Source organism: Mytilus edulis, chromosome 14 (genome assembly GCF_963676685.1).
Source record: "Mytilus edulis chromosome 14, xbMytEdul2.2, whole genome shotgun sequence".
NCBI lineage: Eukaryota > Metazoa > Mollusca > Bivalvia > Mytilida > Mytilidae > Mytilus > Mytilus edulis.
In genome coordinates this window covers 70,856,094-70,877,394 of record NC_092357.1, presented here as the reverse complement: position 1 = coordinate 70,877,394, position 21,301 = coordinate 70,856,094, and the positions used below count along the sequence as shown (strand labels likewise).

At 33.9% G+C, this 21,301-nt stretch overlaps 1 protein-coding gene across 1 annotated transcript; it reads left to right on the top strand.

Moving 5' to 3' along the window:
- Nucleotides 1-1,475: 1,475 nt before the first annotated feature.
- On the top strand, nucleotides 1,476-10,524 carry LOC139503494 (C-type Lectin CRL-like). Its single transcript, XM_071293283.1, has 5 exons — nucleotides 1,476-1,548; nucleotides 3,345-3,445; nucleotides 7,678-7,804; nucleotides 8,958-9,171; nucleotides 10,441-10,524. The coding sequence occupies exons 1-5, from the start codon at nucleotides 1,512-1,514 to the stop codon at nucleotides 10,469-10,471; spliced, it is 510 nt and encodes a 169-aa protein (XP_071149384.1). The 5' UTR covers nucleotides 1,476-1,511; the 3' UTR covers nucleotides 10,472-10,524.
- The last annotated feature ends 10,777 nt before the right edge of the window (nucleotides 10,525-21,301 follow it).

Here is a 21,301-nt window from a genome sequence, read left to right as displayed (position 1 = left end):
ACTGACCCAAGAGGGGGCTCGCTTCAGTCACGCTTCAATGATTCCCTATATAAGCAACCAAATTTTTTCCCAAAAAGGGGGGGCCCGGGCCCCCTGGCCCCCCTCTAAATCCGCCTCTGATGTCAGTGGTGCTACAGTCGACACAGCGGGCTGGTGTTCATGTCAATTGTGCTACAGTCGACATTGCCAGCGCTGGCGTTTATGTCAATGGTGCTACAGTCGACACCGCCAGTGCTGGTGTTCATGCCAATGGTGCTACAGTCGACACCGCCAGTGCTGGTGTTCATGCCAATGGTGCTGCAGTCGACACCGCCAGCGCTGGTATTCATGTCAACGGTGCTACAGTCGACACCGCCAGTGCTGGTGTTCATGCCAATGGTGCTGCAGTCGACACCGCCAGCGCTGGTATTCATGTCAACGGTGCTACAGTCGACACTGCCAGCGCTGGTGTTCATGCCAATGGTGCTACAGTCGACACCGCGAGCGATGGTGTTCATGTCAATGGTGCTGCAGTCGACACCACCAGCGCTAGTGTTCATGTCAATGGTGCTACAGTCGACACCGCGAGCGATGGTGTTCATGTCAATGGTGCTGCAGTCGACACTGCCAGCGCTGGTGTTCATGCCAATGGTGCTACAGTCGACACCGCGAGCGATGGTGTTCATGTCAATGGTGCTGCAGTCGACATCACCAGCGCTAGTGTTCATGTCAATGGTGCTACAGTCGACACCGCGAGCGATGGTGTTCATGTCAATGGTGCTGCAGTCGACACCACCAGCGCTAGTGTTCATGTCAATGGTGCTACAGTCGACACCGCGAGCGATGGTGTTCATGTCAATGGTACTACAGTCGACACCACCAGCCCTGGTGTTCATGCCAATGGTGCTGCAGTCGACACCGCCAGCGCTGGTATTCATGTCAACGGTGCTATAGTCGACACCGCCAGCGCTGGTGTTCATGTCAACGGTGCTATAGTCGATACCACCAGCGCTGATGTTCATGTCATGGTGCTACAGTCGACATCGCCAGCGCTGGTGTTCATGTCAATGGTGCTACAGTCGACATCACCAGCGCTAGTGTTCATGTCAATGGTGCTACAGTCGACACCGCGAGCGATGGTGTTCATGTCAATGGTGCTGCAGTCGACATCACCAGGGCTGGTGTTCATGTCGATGTTGCTACAGTCGACACCGCGAGCACTGGTGTTCATGTCAATGGTGCTACGTACAGTCGACATCACCAGGGCTGGTGTTCATGTCAATGGTGTTGGTTTAATTTCCAAAATTTAACACATTTGTGATTATGTGATTATATTGACAAAACATATGTGATTATATGATTATATTGACAAAACATTTGTAAGTATATGATTACCTGCACCCCCCTTGAATAGCCTCTACAAAGAGCTAACAAGTGTCATATGCTTATCATGTAATCAAAGTAAGGATACGTTGCATTATTTCCTTAAGTATTATCTATCATGACATTATTATGTCACTTAAATAAGAACGATGATGGACTTTAAAGCGGTTTTATTTGTTGGATTTTGTAAGTATATTATGTAGAAAATAACAAGATATGTAAAAGATAAATGATGAAATTACTTTAAACTGTACTATTTTCCTTGAAATATGAAGGTGAGATACCACCATTAATTTCCCCCTATTATCTGTACTAGTCTTTGTTAATTTTTCTCTTTTAAAAATAGTCTTCAGAATTTATCTTTGTATCAAATAAAAATATACTTCGTATGAGTACAGTTTTACTCTGTCTAGTATTCTAGCCAAATTTCACATGAAATTTCAATGCATAAATAGTAAAATCACAAAAATACTGAACTCCGAGGAAAATTCAAAACAGAAAGACCCTAATCAAATAGCAAAAGTAAATGATAAAACACATCAAACTTATGGACAACAACTTTCATATTTCTGACTTCGTCCAGGCATTTTCAAATGTAGAAAATAGTGAATAAGAAAGAAAACAACATCACTCGAAGTTAACCAATGAAATTTTTACCCTTTTTTCTTGTGTACAAGCTTTAGTAACCATTTAATCTAAAGTTTCCAAAATTTTCTACAGAAACACCAAACCAATATAAGATTATGGTGCTATGAAACACCAAAGATATATGTTTATGGCTCAGAAATTGTTTACTGGTATGAAATGTAGGATTAATTTCCTACAACTATCAGATTGAAGGGAAGATTTTTGTTCGCTCTTTTTTTTTTTTATTGCAACCGAAAGTGACATTCTACACTATTATTTGTTTATTTTAAATCAATCTAATTTGAATCGATCAAAATAAAACCAGTGAGCGTTCACACTATATTTAATCATAACGATCTCTATCGGTCAATTCTGAACCACTGCATGCACATTTCAAAAAATGCAATCGATCTGACCTAATTACCTGTAAAACTGTAAATGTTAGGTATAAATAGGAATAATTGTTTTTTCAAATTTGTGTGGTTGTTTTACTGATCACACATGGAAAAAAATCGATGAAGTTATGGTTTCACTAGATCAAATTTTGATACTGGTGTTCTTGCAGTTTTCTTCAATTTTGAAACAAAAAACTGAAGCAAGGAATTTACAACAAGGGGAAATACTGCGGTTCCTGTAAAGAAAAAAAATCTACAGAAGAAAAGAAGACACAGATTTCGCAATATGCTACGGCGAAGTTTTTAGTTTGTTATTGCTTGCATGTACACAAAGGTCTGTTAACAGAGAAATATGGGTTAAACAACGAACAAATAATATATACAGGGATGTGTAGTTTCCTTTTAAAATTGTTACACGATGATGACTGCTGTACCCATATTTTGACTATTTTATTTATTATGTCTGTTTAGTTCACGCATCATTGTAAATATAACGGAATTTGATGAGACTGTCAACAAAGTGAGAGGTTAAGCACTATAAAACTAGGTTCAACCACCATTTTCTACATTTGAAAATGCCTGTACCAAGTCAGAAATATGACAGCTCTTGTCCATTCGTTTTTGATGTGTTTTGTCATTTGATTTTGCCATGTGATAAGGGACTTTCCGATTTGATTTTCCTCTGAGTTCAGTATTTTTGTGATTTTACTTTTTGCCGCTATTATGATCATACATTATTTTCAATTCAATCATACAAGTTTCAACCGATCTCTACGTTTCCATCTGAAGTCAGAAGATCAGTTTACTTAAGATCGATTCAAACTACACTACCGGTACTTCTTTTTGGTGTTTTAGTTTAGACCGATTGAAGATCGATTCAAAGCGTTCCCATTGGCTCTTAATATTATACCTAAAAATGTGAAAATAAACCAGGAACGTATAGGTCTTATGTTTCAATAGTTATAACTGGTCTACAGTCAGAATGTCTGAGAGGATGGTTTCATTATGGAAATTCATGCTACTTCATCAGTCACACACTGAAAACATGGGTTGATGCTGGGGTGAGTAAATTCCATGTACAGTGAAACCTCTTTAAACCGAACCTCTTCAGGACTTAAGATTTTATTCGGTTTTGGCCGATGTTCAGTTTTATCAGATACACAATGCACACAATTTGATATGACAGTGCTTACGAACATGTTTGATTTATTCAGGTTTTCGGTTTATACAGGATTCGGGTTAGTCAGGTTTCACTGTATATTAATTTTATTGAATAATCTTAAGGTGGTACCCAACACTTTCACTAAAATTAATTTGACTCGTTTAATTTTCTTTAATTTTTGTCAAAGTATTTACTTCGAACCTTTAATAAAAATTCAAAATTTTCAAAAAATTTGTACCAACCATTTTGTCAGAAAAACTACACTGGTTATATAGCAGTTTGACAAACACCAATTTTGATCATTGAGAAGCTTAATATTCCCTTTACAACCCAATGTAATTAAAACGTTTAGCTGACTTTACAGAGTAATTCCACCTTATGTAATAATGCTGTATTTTGATTGGATGAGAACCATGGTATTTTTCACCAATTTCTATATATTGAGATTTTCTTTTCTCTGCCAGAGTATTTGCCATTAGGGACTTCCATGTGCCGGGGTATTTGCTAGCAAATACCATGGCAGATGGGGAATACCATGTCTAAAAATAGCTCAATGAATTATTTCTATTATAATATGACAAATTCATGGTCATTCTAAATATATGATTCCAGATGAAATATTTAGGATAAAAATGCATCATTGTTGAATTTGGACTGAATGACGTAAAAATTCCGGGAATGACGTCATACATAAAAATCAACGGAAACGAATTGTAAACCGGTCACATAAAACTGGAATCCACTTGTATTACGCTTCACTGAAACTGATGAAAAAGTGTAATAGTCAGCCGAGAACCAGCTTATTATAAAAAGGGAGATATATATACAGTCAGTGACTGTACATAAAAAAAAATCAATTTTTCGGTCAATGCAATTTGACTACACAAATAGTACAGCTGCAGTGTATACAAAAATTATACATTCAAGTCGAAATTTCATATGATACCTGATTATAACAAACTTTCTGAGGTGGAACATTCGATGGAATTAAACAATTATATCATGCTTACAAGGGGTATTTGCTAAAAATACCGGTTTCGAGGTAATCAAATTTCCCTCGCCTAACGGCTCTGGAAATTTGTACCTCTCAACCGGTATTTTTGGCAAATACCCCTAGTAAGCATGATATATTTGTATATTATCTCCCTGTAGTGTTAGGTACCACCTTAAGACTTTGTTGAAAAAATAACTCTTTCTTTAACAAAAAAATGAAGTCTACAGTATTTATCTTTTTATTTTTATTTTCTTTGTAATTTGAAAGTCAAAATGTAACTAAAATCAAGTAATTGCTTGATGGTTAATGCAGATATGTTTACAAAAAAAAATCCTTCTTGTTTATTGCTTTTTGTTTGCTTTCTTTGGTTTAGTGCCGATCATAACTAACGTATATTTGTAATACAAAATGACATGCGCAAGGAAGTCAACATCATATAAAAAAGAGCATGTACTATGATTGCCAATGAGACAACTCTCCACAAGAGACCAAATTACACAGACATTAATAGCTAACTGTCACCGTACCAGCAAAGTCATACCTCATAGTAAGCTACAAAAGGTCCCGAAATCATTATTGTTAAACATAGTTTTCGACTTTTACTATATTAATCAAATATTAGGACACAGTATTCTGCATAATGTTGTTAACATTGAGAATGGAAACGGGGAATGCGTCAAAAAAAGAACAACCCGACAAAAGAGCAGAAAACAGCCAAAGGCTACTAATAGGTCGTCAACACAGCGAGAAAATCAAGTTCCCGGAGACGGGCTTTAGCTGGCCCCTAAACAATAATGTATTTTTTAGTCATTTTGTGAACTTGGTTGTGATGGCCAGATCTTCAAAGATGACTATAAAATTTACAGTATTTTATGACGGCTTAGTAGTAGAGTTTGATATAATGTCAAAAAGTTTCAAAATTGCCTATGTTTTCCCTAAGATCTATTTGAGTGTGTTGTTGAGTGCTGTCTCCTTGACGTATACCATTGAGGAGTAGTTGAAAGGAACTGTGAACCATTAAAATAGATAATCAAAAGTATTTATAATCTACCAAATTACAACACTTAGATTTTCATTATTCTTTCAGACATGAGTGTTTCAAACATTTATCTTTCATACATGAGTCTTTCAGACGTAAGTCTTTCAGGCATGAGTCTTCAAGACATGAGTCTTTCAGGCAGAAATCTTTCATACAAGAGTTTCTCAGACATGCGTCTTTTAGATGCAAGTCTTTCAGATATGAGTCTTTCAGACATGAGTCTTTTAGACATGAGTTTTTCAGACGTTAGTCTTTCATACATTAGTCTTTCATACGTTAGTATTTCAGATATGAGCCGTTCAAACACGCATCTTCGTGCGTTTATCTTTCTTACATGAGTGTTTCAAACATTTATCTTTCATACATGAGTCTTTCATATATGAGTCTTTCAGATAAGAGTCTTTCAGACAATTTTTTTCAGACTTTAGACTTTCAAAGTTAACATTATTCTACCAGACACTGATCTTCAGACATTAATCTTTCATACATGAGTCTTTTAAACATTTATCCTTATTACATGAGTCTTCCAGACGTAAGTATTTCAGACACGAGTCGTCAGGCATTTATCTTTCATACATGAGTCTTTCAAACATTTATCCTTTATACATGAGTCTTTCAGACATGATTCTTTCAGACATTTATCTTTCATACACGAATCTTTCAGACGTAAGTCTTTCAGGCATGAGTGTTTCAGACATAGTCTCTCAGACATGAGTCTTTCAGAAATGAGTCTTTCATACAGGAGTATTTCAGACGTTAGTCTTTTAGACATGAGACTTTCAGACGTTTATCTTTCAAACATTAGTCTTTCAGACGTTAGGACGTCAGTATTTCAGACATTAGTCTTTCATACATTAGTATTTAAGATATGATCCTTTCAGACATGAGTCTTTCAAACCTGAGTCTTTCAGGCATTAGCCTTTTATAAATGAGTATTTCAGACATAATTCTTTCAGACGTTAGCCTTTCAGACGTGAGTCTTTGATACATGAGTCTTTGATACATGAGTCTTTGAGACACGAGTCTTCAGACATTTATCTTTCATACACGAGTCTTTCATACACGAATCTTCAGAATTGAGTCTTTCAGACATCAGTCTTTCAGATAAGAGTCTTTCAGACATGAGTTTTTCAGATATGAGTCTTTCATACATAAGTCTTTCAGACGTTATTATTTCAGACATGAGTTTTTCAGATATGAGTCTTTCATACACAAGTTTTTCAGACGTTATTATTTCAAACATGAGTCTTTCATACATTATCCTTTCAGACATCAGTCTTTTAGACGTTTTGACGTTAGTCTTTCAGACATTAGTCTTTCATACGTTAGTATTTCTGATGTTAGTCTTCCAGACACGAGTCTTTCAGACATGAGTCTTGTAGACATGAGTCTTTTAGACACGAGTATTTCAGACATGAGTCTTTCAAACATGAGTATATTGTTGTAATACATGTACATTTGAATATATCCGAAGCTTAAACTTAAACACCAAAATGAACCTACATGGATTTGGATTTTATTGTAGGTCCTTATTGGTCATATCACTGTTCTACTCTTATGGTTTTTATACATCCTTTGCTTTCAAATATTCAGCTTTGAGCATTCCTGCGTATTGTTTTCATTTTCATTAGCATTGGGTCGGTACCACTGTATCCTAACAAGAGTATCATCAACCAATTAGTACTTTTAAGTAACAAATCTTTTCTTAAATTATCGGTTTATAAATTGATGAATTATCAAGAAACTATTAACCTTTGATGGATTGTGCTATCAATTTGGGTGCTTTTTTGTCATATGGCTTTTCAGCAGTTTCGATTCTTATACATAATAGACTTTCAAATATTCGCCCTTGAACGTATCCAGAAAAGTGCTTTATATGCACGAAATTCATTAAACGTTGTTATTAATTTTAGAACAATAGCATTTCATTAAACAATTTTTGCTTTTAATGATATTTTAATTACTGTTATTAAAGGCATGAAAAGAAAACACATACTGTTAAGGCAGTAGACACATTCTTAAAAAAATGGTTTTACTTATTATAACTGGATGTTTGAAAACATACGTACCTTTTAAATACTATATAGTATCATTTCAGGGTTTCTGCAGAACATACAATTCACACCTTGCAACAATTGAGACAGAAGGAGAAAATATATTCCTAACGGACACTATTGCACTAATTCAGAATGGAGTCGGCAAAAGAGATATACATGATCTAACACGTAACTACTGTATTCTATTAATTTTGAATTATAAATGTAATTTGGTACAAAAATCTACCTAAAACAACAGGAAACAGCAGTTTTCCGATTAGGCTGGTCCTCCCCTTGCAACATAAGGGTATCTCAGAGCCAAACAGATAAAGGTCAGGAAATCTGGCTATTAACCGATGTTTTAACCTTATAAACTAATCAAGAATATTTAATCATTGAAATCAAAATTGACCTAATGAATTGCATGATGTCTAAACTGAGCTATATAATAAATCCGATTTCTGGTAAGATAGCCAATGAGACAACTATCTACCAGAGTTCAAATGATGTTGACCTGAGCAGTTATTTCAAGTTTGATAGGATATGAGTATGTGTCAAACATAGTCACTAAACTTTTAACTAATAGACGTATTTACACTTGTATGCAAATTTGTCCGCCATTTTATAAAATTACACAGGTTCCCGTAAACTTTTACATCATTATTCAAATCATTTGACGTCACAATCAAAAGGGGATTGTTGCTTGGCGTCAGAAGGTTATTAGGAGGTAATCTAAGGTCATTCGGAGGCAGAATACAGCTAAATACCCAAAGTGTAAATACGTTTATTAGTAAGAGGACATCATTAATATAACGGAACGTAAAGTTAACGGATAATGTTAGCTACTTTTCATTCTTCCTAAGAAGTTCCTGTATGCTGTAAGCCTTATATGAATAAAGGAACAAGTCGATAAGAAGAGGGGCACAATTGCTTCCCATGGGAATGTCCATCGTTTGTTGAAAACACGTCCTCGAAACGTAGCAAATACGTTGACAATCAAGAAATCAAACCTTTTGATAATGTCAGATTCAGAAAAAACTTTTGTTTGATTCAGAGTAATTTTTTTTACAAAGTACAATGTACGCCTCCCTAAGACAAGATACTTTTTTTTCTGAAACCATCTAGGACCAATTTTACAATTTGCCTTTTAGTTTGGAACGATGTATAAAGTTTAAAAAAGGTCAAGTGCTTTGATACTATTTCAAGGGGAAAGATACATAGATGTATGTACTCTAATCAGATATTTCGAATTTATAAGTATCCACATATGTGTTATAACAAGCTATATATTTCCCGTTTCTGAAATAAGAGAAAATATTTTTTCTATATTCAAATGCCATAGAGGACTTTTGGATAGGGGGGACAGACGAAGTTATTGATGGTGTATGGGTATGGGCATCAACAGGAAAAGACTTGACATACACGAACTGGGAACCAGGTCAACCAGATAACTGGAAGTTAAATGAAAACTGTTTGTCTCTTGTATGGTGGAATATTCCTGGAAAATGGAATGATTGGAATTGTGATCGTAATTGCCACTTTATATGTGAAACAAAGTGAGTAATTTCTATACTTGTTCTATGTGAATATACATTATGACGATGCCCCTCAACACACAAATAATGTTCATTAACACCAAAGTATTTGACGGAAATGCAACAAACTGTAAAGTTGTCTTTTACATTAACACTACCAATTCATTAATGTACAAATTAATAAAAGGTACAGTAGTATACCTGTGTTCAAAAGTCATAAATCGTTTGAGAGGAAATAAATCCGGGTTTTCCTAAAAAGAGGGAAACACATCAACCGTGACTGTATACCAGAAAAGATATGGTTTGTCTTGTTATCATTATCCCTTTTGTGATGCATTCTACTGTGGATTTTGTATTATCATTCGTTGGATATTCATGTTGCATTTTGGCTTTATCGAAAGACTATAAATCCAACGAACTATGACTTTTCGATAGGCTTGTAGAATGTCTTTGGCAGACCCATGGTAAATATTATCAATGAACGTACAAAATCCTTTTAAATTGGTATCCACGAAAACAAATATATTATTTGTATTTCTTTTGATCAGATAGATATGTAACGAAAATACGTTTGCATGCATATAACATTACTAAACTTTGACAACATTTTTGGTTACTGAGTACTTGTTTTGGCTCCTATTTAGCTGTTATATGAGATAGCATTGCCACTTTCGTTTATTGTACAAGTTCTGATAATAAAATGACAAATAACAGAAAACACTTAGGTATAGATAGCCTTTGTGAGATTTGGAACAGAGGTTTGTTATTATGCTTTCTATGTTTGTCAATTTAATTATTTTGTTTGAATCTAGGTATACTGTTTTTATAGATGGAACGCATTCTAAATTATCAGTTCAGTATTTTTAATGTTTTTGTCTTTTAATATAAATAACTGTAACTAACTGGTCCCAACTTTGATTGATTGATTTATTGATTAGCGTTGAACGCCACTTTCCATTATTATGAGATATTTCTTTACCGATTTTATTAGTGGAGGGAGCCCAGAGAAGACCACCGACCATAGGTAGGAAAACTAAATAGAAGTCGAGCGCACCTGCCACGTTCAGGATTTAACCAACTTTAAAAAGACCACGATCCAATCAAGGTAAAATCATAAAAAAAAGACAAAAATATAAAAGAAAAGGATAAATCAAACCAAAAATACTCAAATAGCCGAACAATAGTACGACTTTCAGAATGCTCACACAAACTTATCTTAAACATGTCAATGTTACTGCAATTAACTCAAACTACGGTTTATGTATACATTTGTATATATATTTTTTTCAGGTTCCCAGCTTCAGGAAGCATAATTGGATAAAAGACTGGCTGATGAAGAATTTATATGAAAATTCAATAAAATTTTGATATTAATTGCACATATACACAGAAAGAGTTATGGTCGTCTTCTTCGACTATATATCAATAAATCAACTGTGTATATAAATCAATTCAAAGCGATCTTCCGTATTAGTCCGTCATAATAGACATTTTCAAAATACTAGAAGCTGGTTTTTTTTCAGCATTTTCTTTTTCACTAACATTGCCTTTTCCAGACTTCCAAAAAAAACCCAAAGCATTCACCTACCTTTTTCCTCACAGCCAGCTGGCATGCAAATGCCAAAAAAAGCATTCAAATAATTTGATTGTTTTGTAAACAATAGTTGAGATCGTGAGTAATTCACCTTCTGGTACAGTTTATCACATATTAAAGAATTTACTAGAAATACAACATACAGACATGGGAAGAACAACTGGAATCTACACTTCGGAAGTTTATAAACGGTAAAATCATAAAAAAAAATACTGAACTCCGAGGAAAATTAAAAAAAGGAAAGTCCCTAATGAAATGGCAATATCAAAAACTCAAACAAATCAAACGAATGGATAACAAATGTCATATCCCTTAATTGCTACAGGCATTTTCTTATGTAAAACTGGTTTTATAGCTAGCTTTAACTCTCACTTGTATGACAGTCGCATCAAATTCACAGTTATAAACGTTAACCATTATGATTCGGTTGACATAAACTTGTTTTCGACTAAATACTATTAATAGTAATAATTGTATATGCACTAGATGCGCGTTTCCACAATTTTTGTCTCCTCAGATGATGTTCGAAGCCGAAATATTTGAAAATCCAAAACTTCATAAAAACGTTGAAAGAGATAATAAAAACAAAATGAACCCACATCTATAATGGCTACTGACCCGGTGAGAGCTTTTGGGACTTACACTCTATCAACAAAAATATAGACCCTGCGGCAGTACTAGACTTTCAAGTTATGTTCCTCACCGGAAAAAATCGTCAATTTAACGTCCATAAAGCGTATTAGTGATCGTAATTAAGCAGGGTAAACTTTGTGGCCTTCGTCTGTTGTCTGCCATTTGGCCAGGTTGTTGTCTCTTTGACATATTCCCCATTTACACTCTCAATTTTAAAAATAATGTTAGTTCCGTAGGTACTTAATCACAATCCGTAATGACAGTAGTGCTGATTCTGAATTGTGATAATTCAATTTGCTGAATAATTCGTGCAATAAAGCATCATTTTTTCCCACCACTCGCTGAACATGAAAACGGTAGTGACGATGCCCCTCAACACACAAATAATGTTCATTAACACCAAAGTATTTGACGGAAATGCAACAAACTGTAAAGTTGTCTTTTACATTAACACCACCAATATGCTGATTACTTGATAAACATTCACAGGTATATTTTTTGAAAAACCACCTTTTATTGTTAAGATGTGTTCTCTTATCTAAATAAAAATGACAGTGTCTCAAAATCTGACTATTTTGACCGTTATGCTGTTTTGCTATAAATGTACAACGTTTGAAGACCTAGTGCTAATATGTAAGACAATTTTTTTTATATATATATAAACACGTCTAGAGAGTTCCTACAGAAATGTCGATTATGTACATGTATAGAATGGTAATTGGTAGATTTATAAGACGTTTTGATGTCTGAATTTCAAGTGACGAAAAATAGAGGCAAAAGTAGTTTACCGCTGTTCAATAGTCATAACTCGATTACGCAAACACAAATCCTGGTAACAAACTAAAACCGAGGGGAACACATCAACTGTTAGAAAAAAAACGAAATAACAGAAACACCCATCTACAACAAAAGCAAATGCCACCATACATAGAAACGGGTCTTTTTCATACAATCTCAATTGAAACATCACATTACATTCAAATCATCCTTCACAAGGTACAAAACTAGTTACAAGTGAAAAAGTCCATCTGCTTACATGTAATGCAATCAATTTCAACGTTGCAACAGTCTTATCTGTTTACATGTAAGTCTTAAATATAAACAGTTATGGATATTCGTTTGGTTTTATTTAATATTGTTGTTTGTAAGTACATTTATATACTTTTTGTAATATTTTCTAAATCTTTTTAATAACAGCAAAACTGATGACGAAACGCAGTATCGGCGTACACAATTTTAATCCTTATATATATGATGAGTATGTACCTGCACCTTTAACTATAGTTCCGGGTTTTTTTTCGTATCAAGAAAATTTGAGTTTGGATCATGGCTTTAATCATCGATATCAAAACATTCTGGAGGAAGTTATCAGCGGCCTTAGCATATTACAGCAATTCACATTTTATTAAGGCTTCCAACATTTATACTGTCTTAAGGGTGAAGATGAACAACATCAATGGCAGGATACAAATAATCTGTCTGCTAACACAAACCATTGAATATCAGCGCGCTCGACACAAAGGTTCACATTTACAGGTCATGGCTGATATTTTACATTATCATTGTACAGAAAAAAGTGCTACAATAATATCGATCTCCTTTTTCTTTTTTCAACTCATTTTATAGCTCGTTCTCATGGTGTACTGTAATACCTCTGTCCCGGGTCAGAGGGAGGGTTGGGATCCCACTAAAATGTTTAACCCCGCCAAATTCTGTATGTAGGTGCTTGTTCCAAGTCAGGAGCCTGTAATCCAGTGGTTGTCTTTTGTTGATGTGTTACATTTTTTTTGTTCACTTTTTTGTTCATAAATTAGGCCGTTAGTTTTACAATTTCGGGGCCTTTTATTACTTAATATACGGGTAAGGGCATTGTTTATTGTTAAAGGCCGTCACCTAGTTGTTTACTTCTATATCATTTGGTCTCCTGTGGAGAGTTTTCATATTCGCAATAATACCACATCTTTTTTCTATTTATAAAAGATCATGTTACATCAGTGCCTCCTAGTATGTTACTCATATAATTTCGTTGATAAGTTATATCAAGTAGTTAGACATCACGCAATAGCGGAATTGTAATTGACTCGCATCTAACCCTAAGACATCACAAAATTACAGACCATCGGTCATGTAAAGTTTTCTTACCCTGAAACCGAACATGAAAATGTGATCTTGAAACATGTTTTAATGACAAAGCATAGACAATACTGTTACTGGTATAAACAAAACAAAAACCACCTGTTTGTATTGTCTATACCATGTGATATCACACATGCTCTAGACAAAGTAGATCTGGTTTCACATCAGAAACTAGCCGTGTTGCTAATTATGTCATTTTATTCTAGTATCACCTAAGTTGAACAAAGGTATACAGAAAAACATATTAATTAACATGACATTGTGTTGTACTTTTGTTGTAAATATAAATGATATTACAACGGTATGATCAGGAGCAGTACAGCCGACAGGTAAACATCAGTTAACATACTCAGTTTGCTCATCTAAGTATAAACCCGATGATAAGTTTGAATTATACCTGATTATAACTGATTTTATGTTATATTTTTTTTATCATTGTTGCAGGACCTGTTATTGCAAGTCATACCATGTATATAAATATAGATTATACCACTGCATCGAGTGTGATAAGATATTTACACTAGAGACAGTTAAATATTTAAAATTAAACTGTCGAGAGTGTATAAATATCGTATAACACGAGATTTGGTGGTGGAATCTGTTTGTCTAATGATTTTTAATCAACATGCAAGCAAACTTAATGCTTCTTTTTGAATGATCTACAAATAGTTATCAAAGGTACCAGGATTATACTTTAGTACGCCAGACGCGCGTTTCGTCTACATAAGACTCATCAGTGACGCTCATATCACAATATTTATAAAGCCAAACAAGTACGAAGTTGAAGAGCATTGAGGATCCAAAATTCCAAAAAGTTGTGCTAAATACGGCTAAGGTAATCTATTCCTGGGATAAGAAAATCCTTATTTTTTCGAAAATTCAAAGTTTTATATTCAGGAAATTTATAAAAACGACCACATAATTGATATTCATGTCAACACCGAAGTGCTGACTACTGGGCTGGTGATACCCTCGGGGACGAAACGTCCACCAGCTGTGGCATCGACCCAATGGTGTAAATAGTCTACATAAGACTCATCAGTGACGCTCATATCAAAACATTTATAAAGCCAAACAAGTACAAAGTTGAAGAGCATTGAGGATCCAAAATTCCAAAAAGTTGTACCAAATACGGCTAAGGTAATCTATGCCTGTGATAAGAAAATCCTTAGTTTTGAAAAAAAATTCAAAGTTTTGTAAACAGGAAATTCATAAATATGATCACATTATTGATATTCATGCCAACACCGAAGTGTTGACTACTGGGCTGGTGATACCCTCGGGGACGAAACGTCCACCAGCAGTGACATCGACCCAGTTGTGTAAATAGTTATCAAAGGTACCAGGATTATAATTTTGTACGCCAGACGCGCGTTTCGTCTACATAAGACTCATCAGTGACGCTCATATCAAAACATTTATAAAGCCAAACAAGTACAAAGTTGAAGAGCATTGAGGATCCAAAATTCCAAAAAGATGTACCAACTACGGCTAAGGTAATCTATGCCTTGGATAAGAAAATCCTTAGTTTTGAAAAAAATTCAAAGTTTTGTAAACAGTAAATTTATAAAACAGATCACATTATTGATATTCATGTCAACACCGAAGTGTTGACTACTGGGCTGGTGATACCCTCGGGGACGAAACGTCCACCAGCAGTGGCATCGACCCAGTGGTGTAAATAGTTATCAAAGGTACCAGGATTATAATTTTGTACGCCAGAACTGATCCTCCCTAAAAACCCGGTTTGGCTGTGTGTTAGTGCTCTTGCTAAGCCCAGTCCAACAGCTCCTAAACCACCACTAAATCCACCGGCAGAACACCAATACAAGTACCAAAATTCCCCCCCCCCCCCCAACAAAAAAAAAAAACAAACCACTAGTAATATCTCCTCCTCCGCCACAACGTTTCGATATAACTTTTTTGTCCAAACGTTTAAACATTTCAATGCAGGCTTGATAATCGGAGATAACTAGGCCTAATACATTTATTAGAATTAACAGTTTGTAAGCAGAATGTTCGGCTGAAAAATAAAAGATATGTGTAATTATATTGTGTTTACATCATTTCATATTTTCAATCAAAAGATTTGTTTTATTCCCTATAGGTACAAACTAGTTGTTTTTTCAAGTCAGGTTTGCCACAAAACCCACTAATATCGAATAAATTACAGTTCATCTTTGAAAGTGATGTTAATATCCCAACCAATGCATACCTTAAATATATTTTTTATTTCAAGTTTACTACAAACAAAGGGAATAAATTTTGTTCTAAAAAATGAAATACACAGATATTGGTATATGGCTATTTTTGTCTTGAATACTATAATGAATAAAGCTGAATAAAACAAACTATAAGATAAAGAAAAACTATAGGTCACAACAACCCAAGTAGATTTTTTGAAAAAAAAACATTTGAATGTTCAGTTACTCTCATTCTTACACATGTTACATAAGGTGGTGAAATGTTAAGGGTTGACTCATGTTTTAGACATTCAGACCCCTTTATATTGGAATGTCGTTTATCATTAATAACTATAATTATGTTAAAAAAATTCCTTTAAAACAAATAATTAATGACCTATTATGCAAGTTCAAAATGCAAATTTTTATATACTTAGACTTTTTCAAGAGTGTCTAGATAAGAGGTTGAATACCACCCTATTGTTGATATCTTAAAAAACAGAAGTGACAGAGCTAATATGTAAGATCCGTATACGTGCTTATATACAAATGATTGAAAAAGAGGGCATCTAAATATTTTCAGAAATGAGATATTTTTCTCTGTGTGCAATTCTGGTCAAATTGAAAATAAAAAAACATGTTCTATTATATTGTGAAAAAGACTAGATTTAAAAGGCCATAGTTTACCAAAAGGTTCAAATATAATCGATGATAGTGACTTTACTACAAAATTTGAAAACAAAATGAAAATAACTTTTTATTTGATAATAATTAATATCTCATAAAATTGATTTCTTATTGATGCGATTGTGCTTATAAAATATTTATATTTCATATTTGTATTTGTACATTTGATGAAAATAACTTATTTTTATACTGTACCTTTCATATCATGTTATATTGGGGTATACAATTCTGTATAATAATAAGAGGCAAGGCAGCTCAAGCAGTTTTATAGATCTCAAAATTATGAAATTCTATAATATCTTATCAAAGAGAAATCTCCTATTGTTCTATTTATCTGTACTTCCTGATGTTTCTAACACCAATCATCGGCGATCGTTTATATTGTTTCCAATTTTCACCCTTGTGTGAACCTGAAGAAACACGTGTCAAGGCAGAAAAAATGGTGAACTATGGCAGTAAATTGCTTCCATAAATGAACTATGGTTACATGAAAACATATCAATCTTTATGCAATAATGTTCACCTGTGGAAAACTATTAACATTTACAAGTATCAGCTAGCATCTTTAAATCAAGGAAGCAATGATAGATTAGATTTTTTACACAATGATCTTCACCCACTTCTGTTAAGATGCTAAAAGGCCATGAAGATAAACCCACTAGTTGGTGTATTTTTTTTATATAGGATAGATCGTTGGTTTTCCCGTTTGAATGGTTTAATACTAGTAATTTCTGGGACACTTTATAGCTTGTTGTTCGATGTGATTCAATGCTCCGTGCTGAAGACCATACTTTGACATATGATGGTTTACTTTTATAAATTGAGACTTGGATTGAGAGTTGTCTCATGAAAACTCATACCACAGCTTCTTGTATCTATTTTATTTGTCTTAGTCGCATTTTCTTTGTATTCAAGTAGGTGTTCGTTATTTTTGGTTGGTTTTTTTTTGCCTTACTGAAAGCTTCTGAATTATTTTGTTCTTATAACCTGATTTAAGTTGCTCTCGGAGTTGTCCAAAACTGTTATATAATTTTGATTCCGATGTGCAAATCCGCTTTAACCTGATAGCTTGGCTGTACGCAATGCTTCGGGATCAGTATTTTGGGTGACTCTTCTGAGAGATAAAATGGGGTTTCAGTTTTTGTTTTGTTTAAAGATCGGTTGTCATGACTCCATTTTCTAAAGTTGTGGTGGTGGGGATCATGCATTTTTCTCATTTGAAACTTCAGATTATTGATTGATGATACTGGTACTATGAATCTTCAAGTAGTGCTGGTCGTTGAATACATTTTGTTTTTGTTTTCGAGCACTTGTTCCATGAAATGAACCAGACAGTCATTTAGGGAATGTTTATCTTTACGATTGTTCCATACTTTTTGTAATTAAGCGACTGGAGTATTTGAATATAAAGAACAAACATCAATCGATACCAACATAATGTTGTTTTGGTAAGGGATCTAATGCAATTTTGTGTTTGAAACCTGACGATTCCCTACTTCAATGTAGTCGGTTTTGCTCATCACAACAACTGCACTTCCTTTGTCTGTCTGTTTGTTTACCAGGAACAATATCACATCAGCTTTTTAAGTTGCCCTTGGCTGTCTTGTTCTGAAAAATTCAGTTTGCGTTTGCTACTGACTGATTTCAGTTTTAATAGATTATACATGTTAAAAATAAAACATTCTAAATTATCGTTCTTACTTCTGGATTCCATTCGCTTTTCTTTTTTAATCTGGGATTGCACATGTCTTCTTTATCACTTTCATATTCAGAATCATTCATTACGGTTTCTTTAAAGGTTTTTTTGTATTGCCTATTCAAATGTTCTTTTAGGCGAAGACACCTTGTAAATATCTCTACCTCTGTCTCTAATTGCAGGTGGTTAATTATGTCGACGACACATTAACAAATGTATTATTCTTCGTGGGTTGTTCGTAAATTTTACGGACGCCATCACGAGTTGGTTGACCGTTATGGAATAACCGTTTCACAAATGATATCGGATATGTTCCTTACGTCGTAACTACAATCCCCTTCCCTTTCATGAATGTGACCTACCGAATTAGACTATTTACCGGATTTGTAATCACATAGCAACACGACGGGTGCCACATGTGGAGCAGGATATGCTTACCCTTCCGGAGCACCTGAGATCACCACTAGTTTTTGGTGGGGTTCGTGTTGTTTATTCTTTAGTTTTCTATGTTGTGTCAAGTGTACTATTGTTTTTCTGTTTGTCTTTTTCATTTTTAGCCATGGCGTTGTCAGTTTGTTTTAGATTTATGAGTTTGACTGTCCCTTTGGTATCTTTCGTCCCTCTTTTGTTCCCGTTTTTGTTTTAACCGTCTTTTCTAAATGATTTTATTTATTCAGTCTCTCTTAAAATCTGATTTATATCAAAACATGAAATTGTCTGTTTCAGACGATCTCTGTTGAATTTCTTTTGTTGCTTGTTTTCGTAATTTTCCCTTTCTATTCTTTGTATATCGAATAAAATGTTCTTAATTAAAATCCATGTCTTCGTTAGTAATAGACAATGGTGTTTATGAAAGCATTTCATTTATTTCAGAACTGTATTGTGCTTTGACACGCAAGGAAGACAAAAGAGAATTTTGGATTTTGCTAATATGATTGGTCTATATTATTACTCCTGTGATTGTATATGCCATTTTTTTGCTTCTTTGTTACTTATTTGGTTTTTTTATTGATCAATATTATAACACAATGTTGACTGCTGTACCCCTATTTTTGACATGTTTACCTAATACGTCTGTTTGTTTTGTTCACGCATCGTTGTCAATATAATGGAATTTGATGCGACTGTTATACAAGTGAGAAGGTTTAGCTAGCTATAAAACCAAGTTCAAGTCAGGAATGTGACAGTTGTTATTCATTCGTTTGATGTGTTTTATCAAAGATTTTTTCATTTGATTAAGGACTTCCCGTTATGAATTTTCTACGGAGTTCAGTATTTTTGTGATTTTTACTTCTTCAACCCGATTGACTCAATGAGAGAGAGAGACTGGAAAAGATTTAAAAAATAATCAAAAAAAAATCTTGAAATGCATACACTTGATAGAAAAAATTGAAAATTAAGTCACATATACAACACATTCGTCTTAAGTTTCAATCTTCATGAACAAAATCAGTAACTTTTGCATTCAAAAGATTTACTGAAATATATAATCAATCAAGACACCCATGGCACAGCATTGAACGTAAACTATATAAAAATTATATATATTTATTTCAATATGATAAATAATCTTATAAGTAACTTTCAAGCCGACAATGCAGGTGCTAACCCACTGTCAACACTAGGGACTATATTGGTGGACAACGAAAATCAAAGGACGACAATTGTGGTCTCGGACCTAAAAGGATAGAAAGAGTTGATTAATCTTAAAAAAACTTGGTATGACCAAAGCTTAATAAATTATAACACTGCTTACAAAGTTTCATAACAAAAGGATATATATTATGGGCAATATGTTAAATTCTATACTCATCTTTTCGTGTTAAATTTTTACGTTAAAATTGAAAAAAATCAACCATCAACATTTGGGGCTTTAATAATTAAAATATTGCAAAAAAATACTTAAAATGATATTATTTATCATGTACTAAAAGCAATAGAGTACTCATTTGATTTATCAGACTTAGCACAATTATTCAACAGTCACATTTATATGAGCCTGCGCCTAAACATTGAAGTTTTTTCAATGAAGGGGTGCCTTACATAAAGATGTAATATTTTCCAGCAATTTTAAGTTTGTGAAGCTTTTTGGTTATAAATAATCCTTACATATGCATTGAATGTACTTTAGATGGAAAGACAAGTTACAAATAAAATATCATATTAGTTTAAAAGGGTATTGGGCCAAGTAAGACTGGAAAAAATTTCGGGTCAATTTAGGCCGTTCCACATATTTACATTAAAAAATGCATATTGAGGCTATAAGACATAAAAAATGGTGAATTTTTTATCACTTCTATCCTGATGTGACATGATACAACAAATCTAAGCACAAAAAAGAGTCTTGCAATTAACTTTTCTTGTCTGATACAAAGATTTTTGTCTTTTTAGTGAAAATCTCGTATGCAATTTTCGTCTCAAAAGGCTTATATTTAAACCAATTGCTATCCTACAGAAGAAAAGAAAGATATTATGTGAAATGGAACAGGTACACTAGACATTGTAATGTGCTCTTGATACAAATTTAGTGATGTTCTTTATTATGGACTTAAAATTTTATGTTCCAAGCTCCCCACTTTTGACTTCATCCAAACAGGGCGTTAGACAAGGGTCATTTATACAACACATTTTGCACTTATTGTCTGAGATAATCTTCTTTTCTGTAGATTTAGAGTTCATAGATAAGTAAAAGAACTAGATACAGGCATAGAAACACAAATATTGACACAAGAAAACCTGTCAGATAGAAAGTCAGGAAGCCATTTATGCATCAATCAATATTGAAAAGGCTATAAAACGCCTATTTTGACCATAAAATGCCAAAATTGGTCATTTTTGCCGAAATTCTATAAAATGAAAGTTTAAATTCTTTATCTATATGCTATTTGATAAATTGACACCATCATATAATTAAGGGAAGTTGCCAAAGTACAGATTCTATATTTACAGATTTCACCTCTAAGGTCCGCGACCACAATTATTTCGTAGTGCATTTCTAATAGAACATAATTGAAAATTAAAAAAATTCCACCTCCGCTTTCTCAATGAAATTTTTACAGTGTGTTGTACTACTTTTGGGACAAATTATATCAAAATTATAGAAAACTTCATCGGCTCTAACTGAAGATATGGACAATTTTATATTTCGGACGTCTTGAAATCTTTTGACAGCTTCCGAAGTGATAATTTTTAACCCTTTTCAGCTGGACCAAATCACTACTT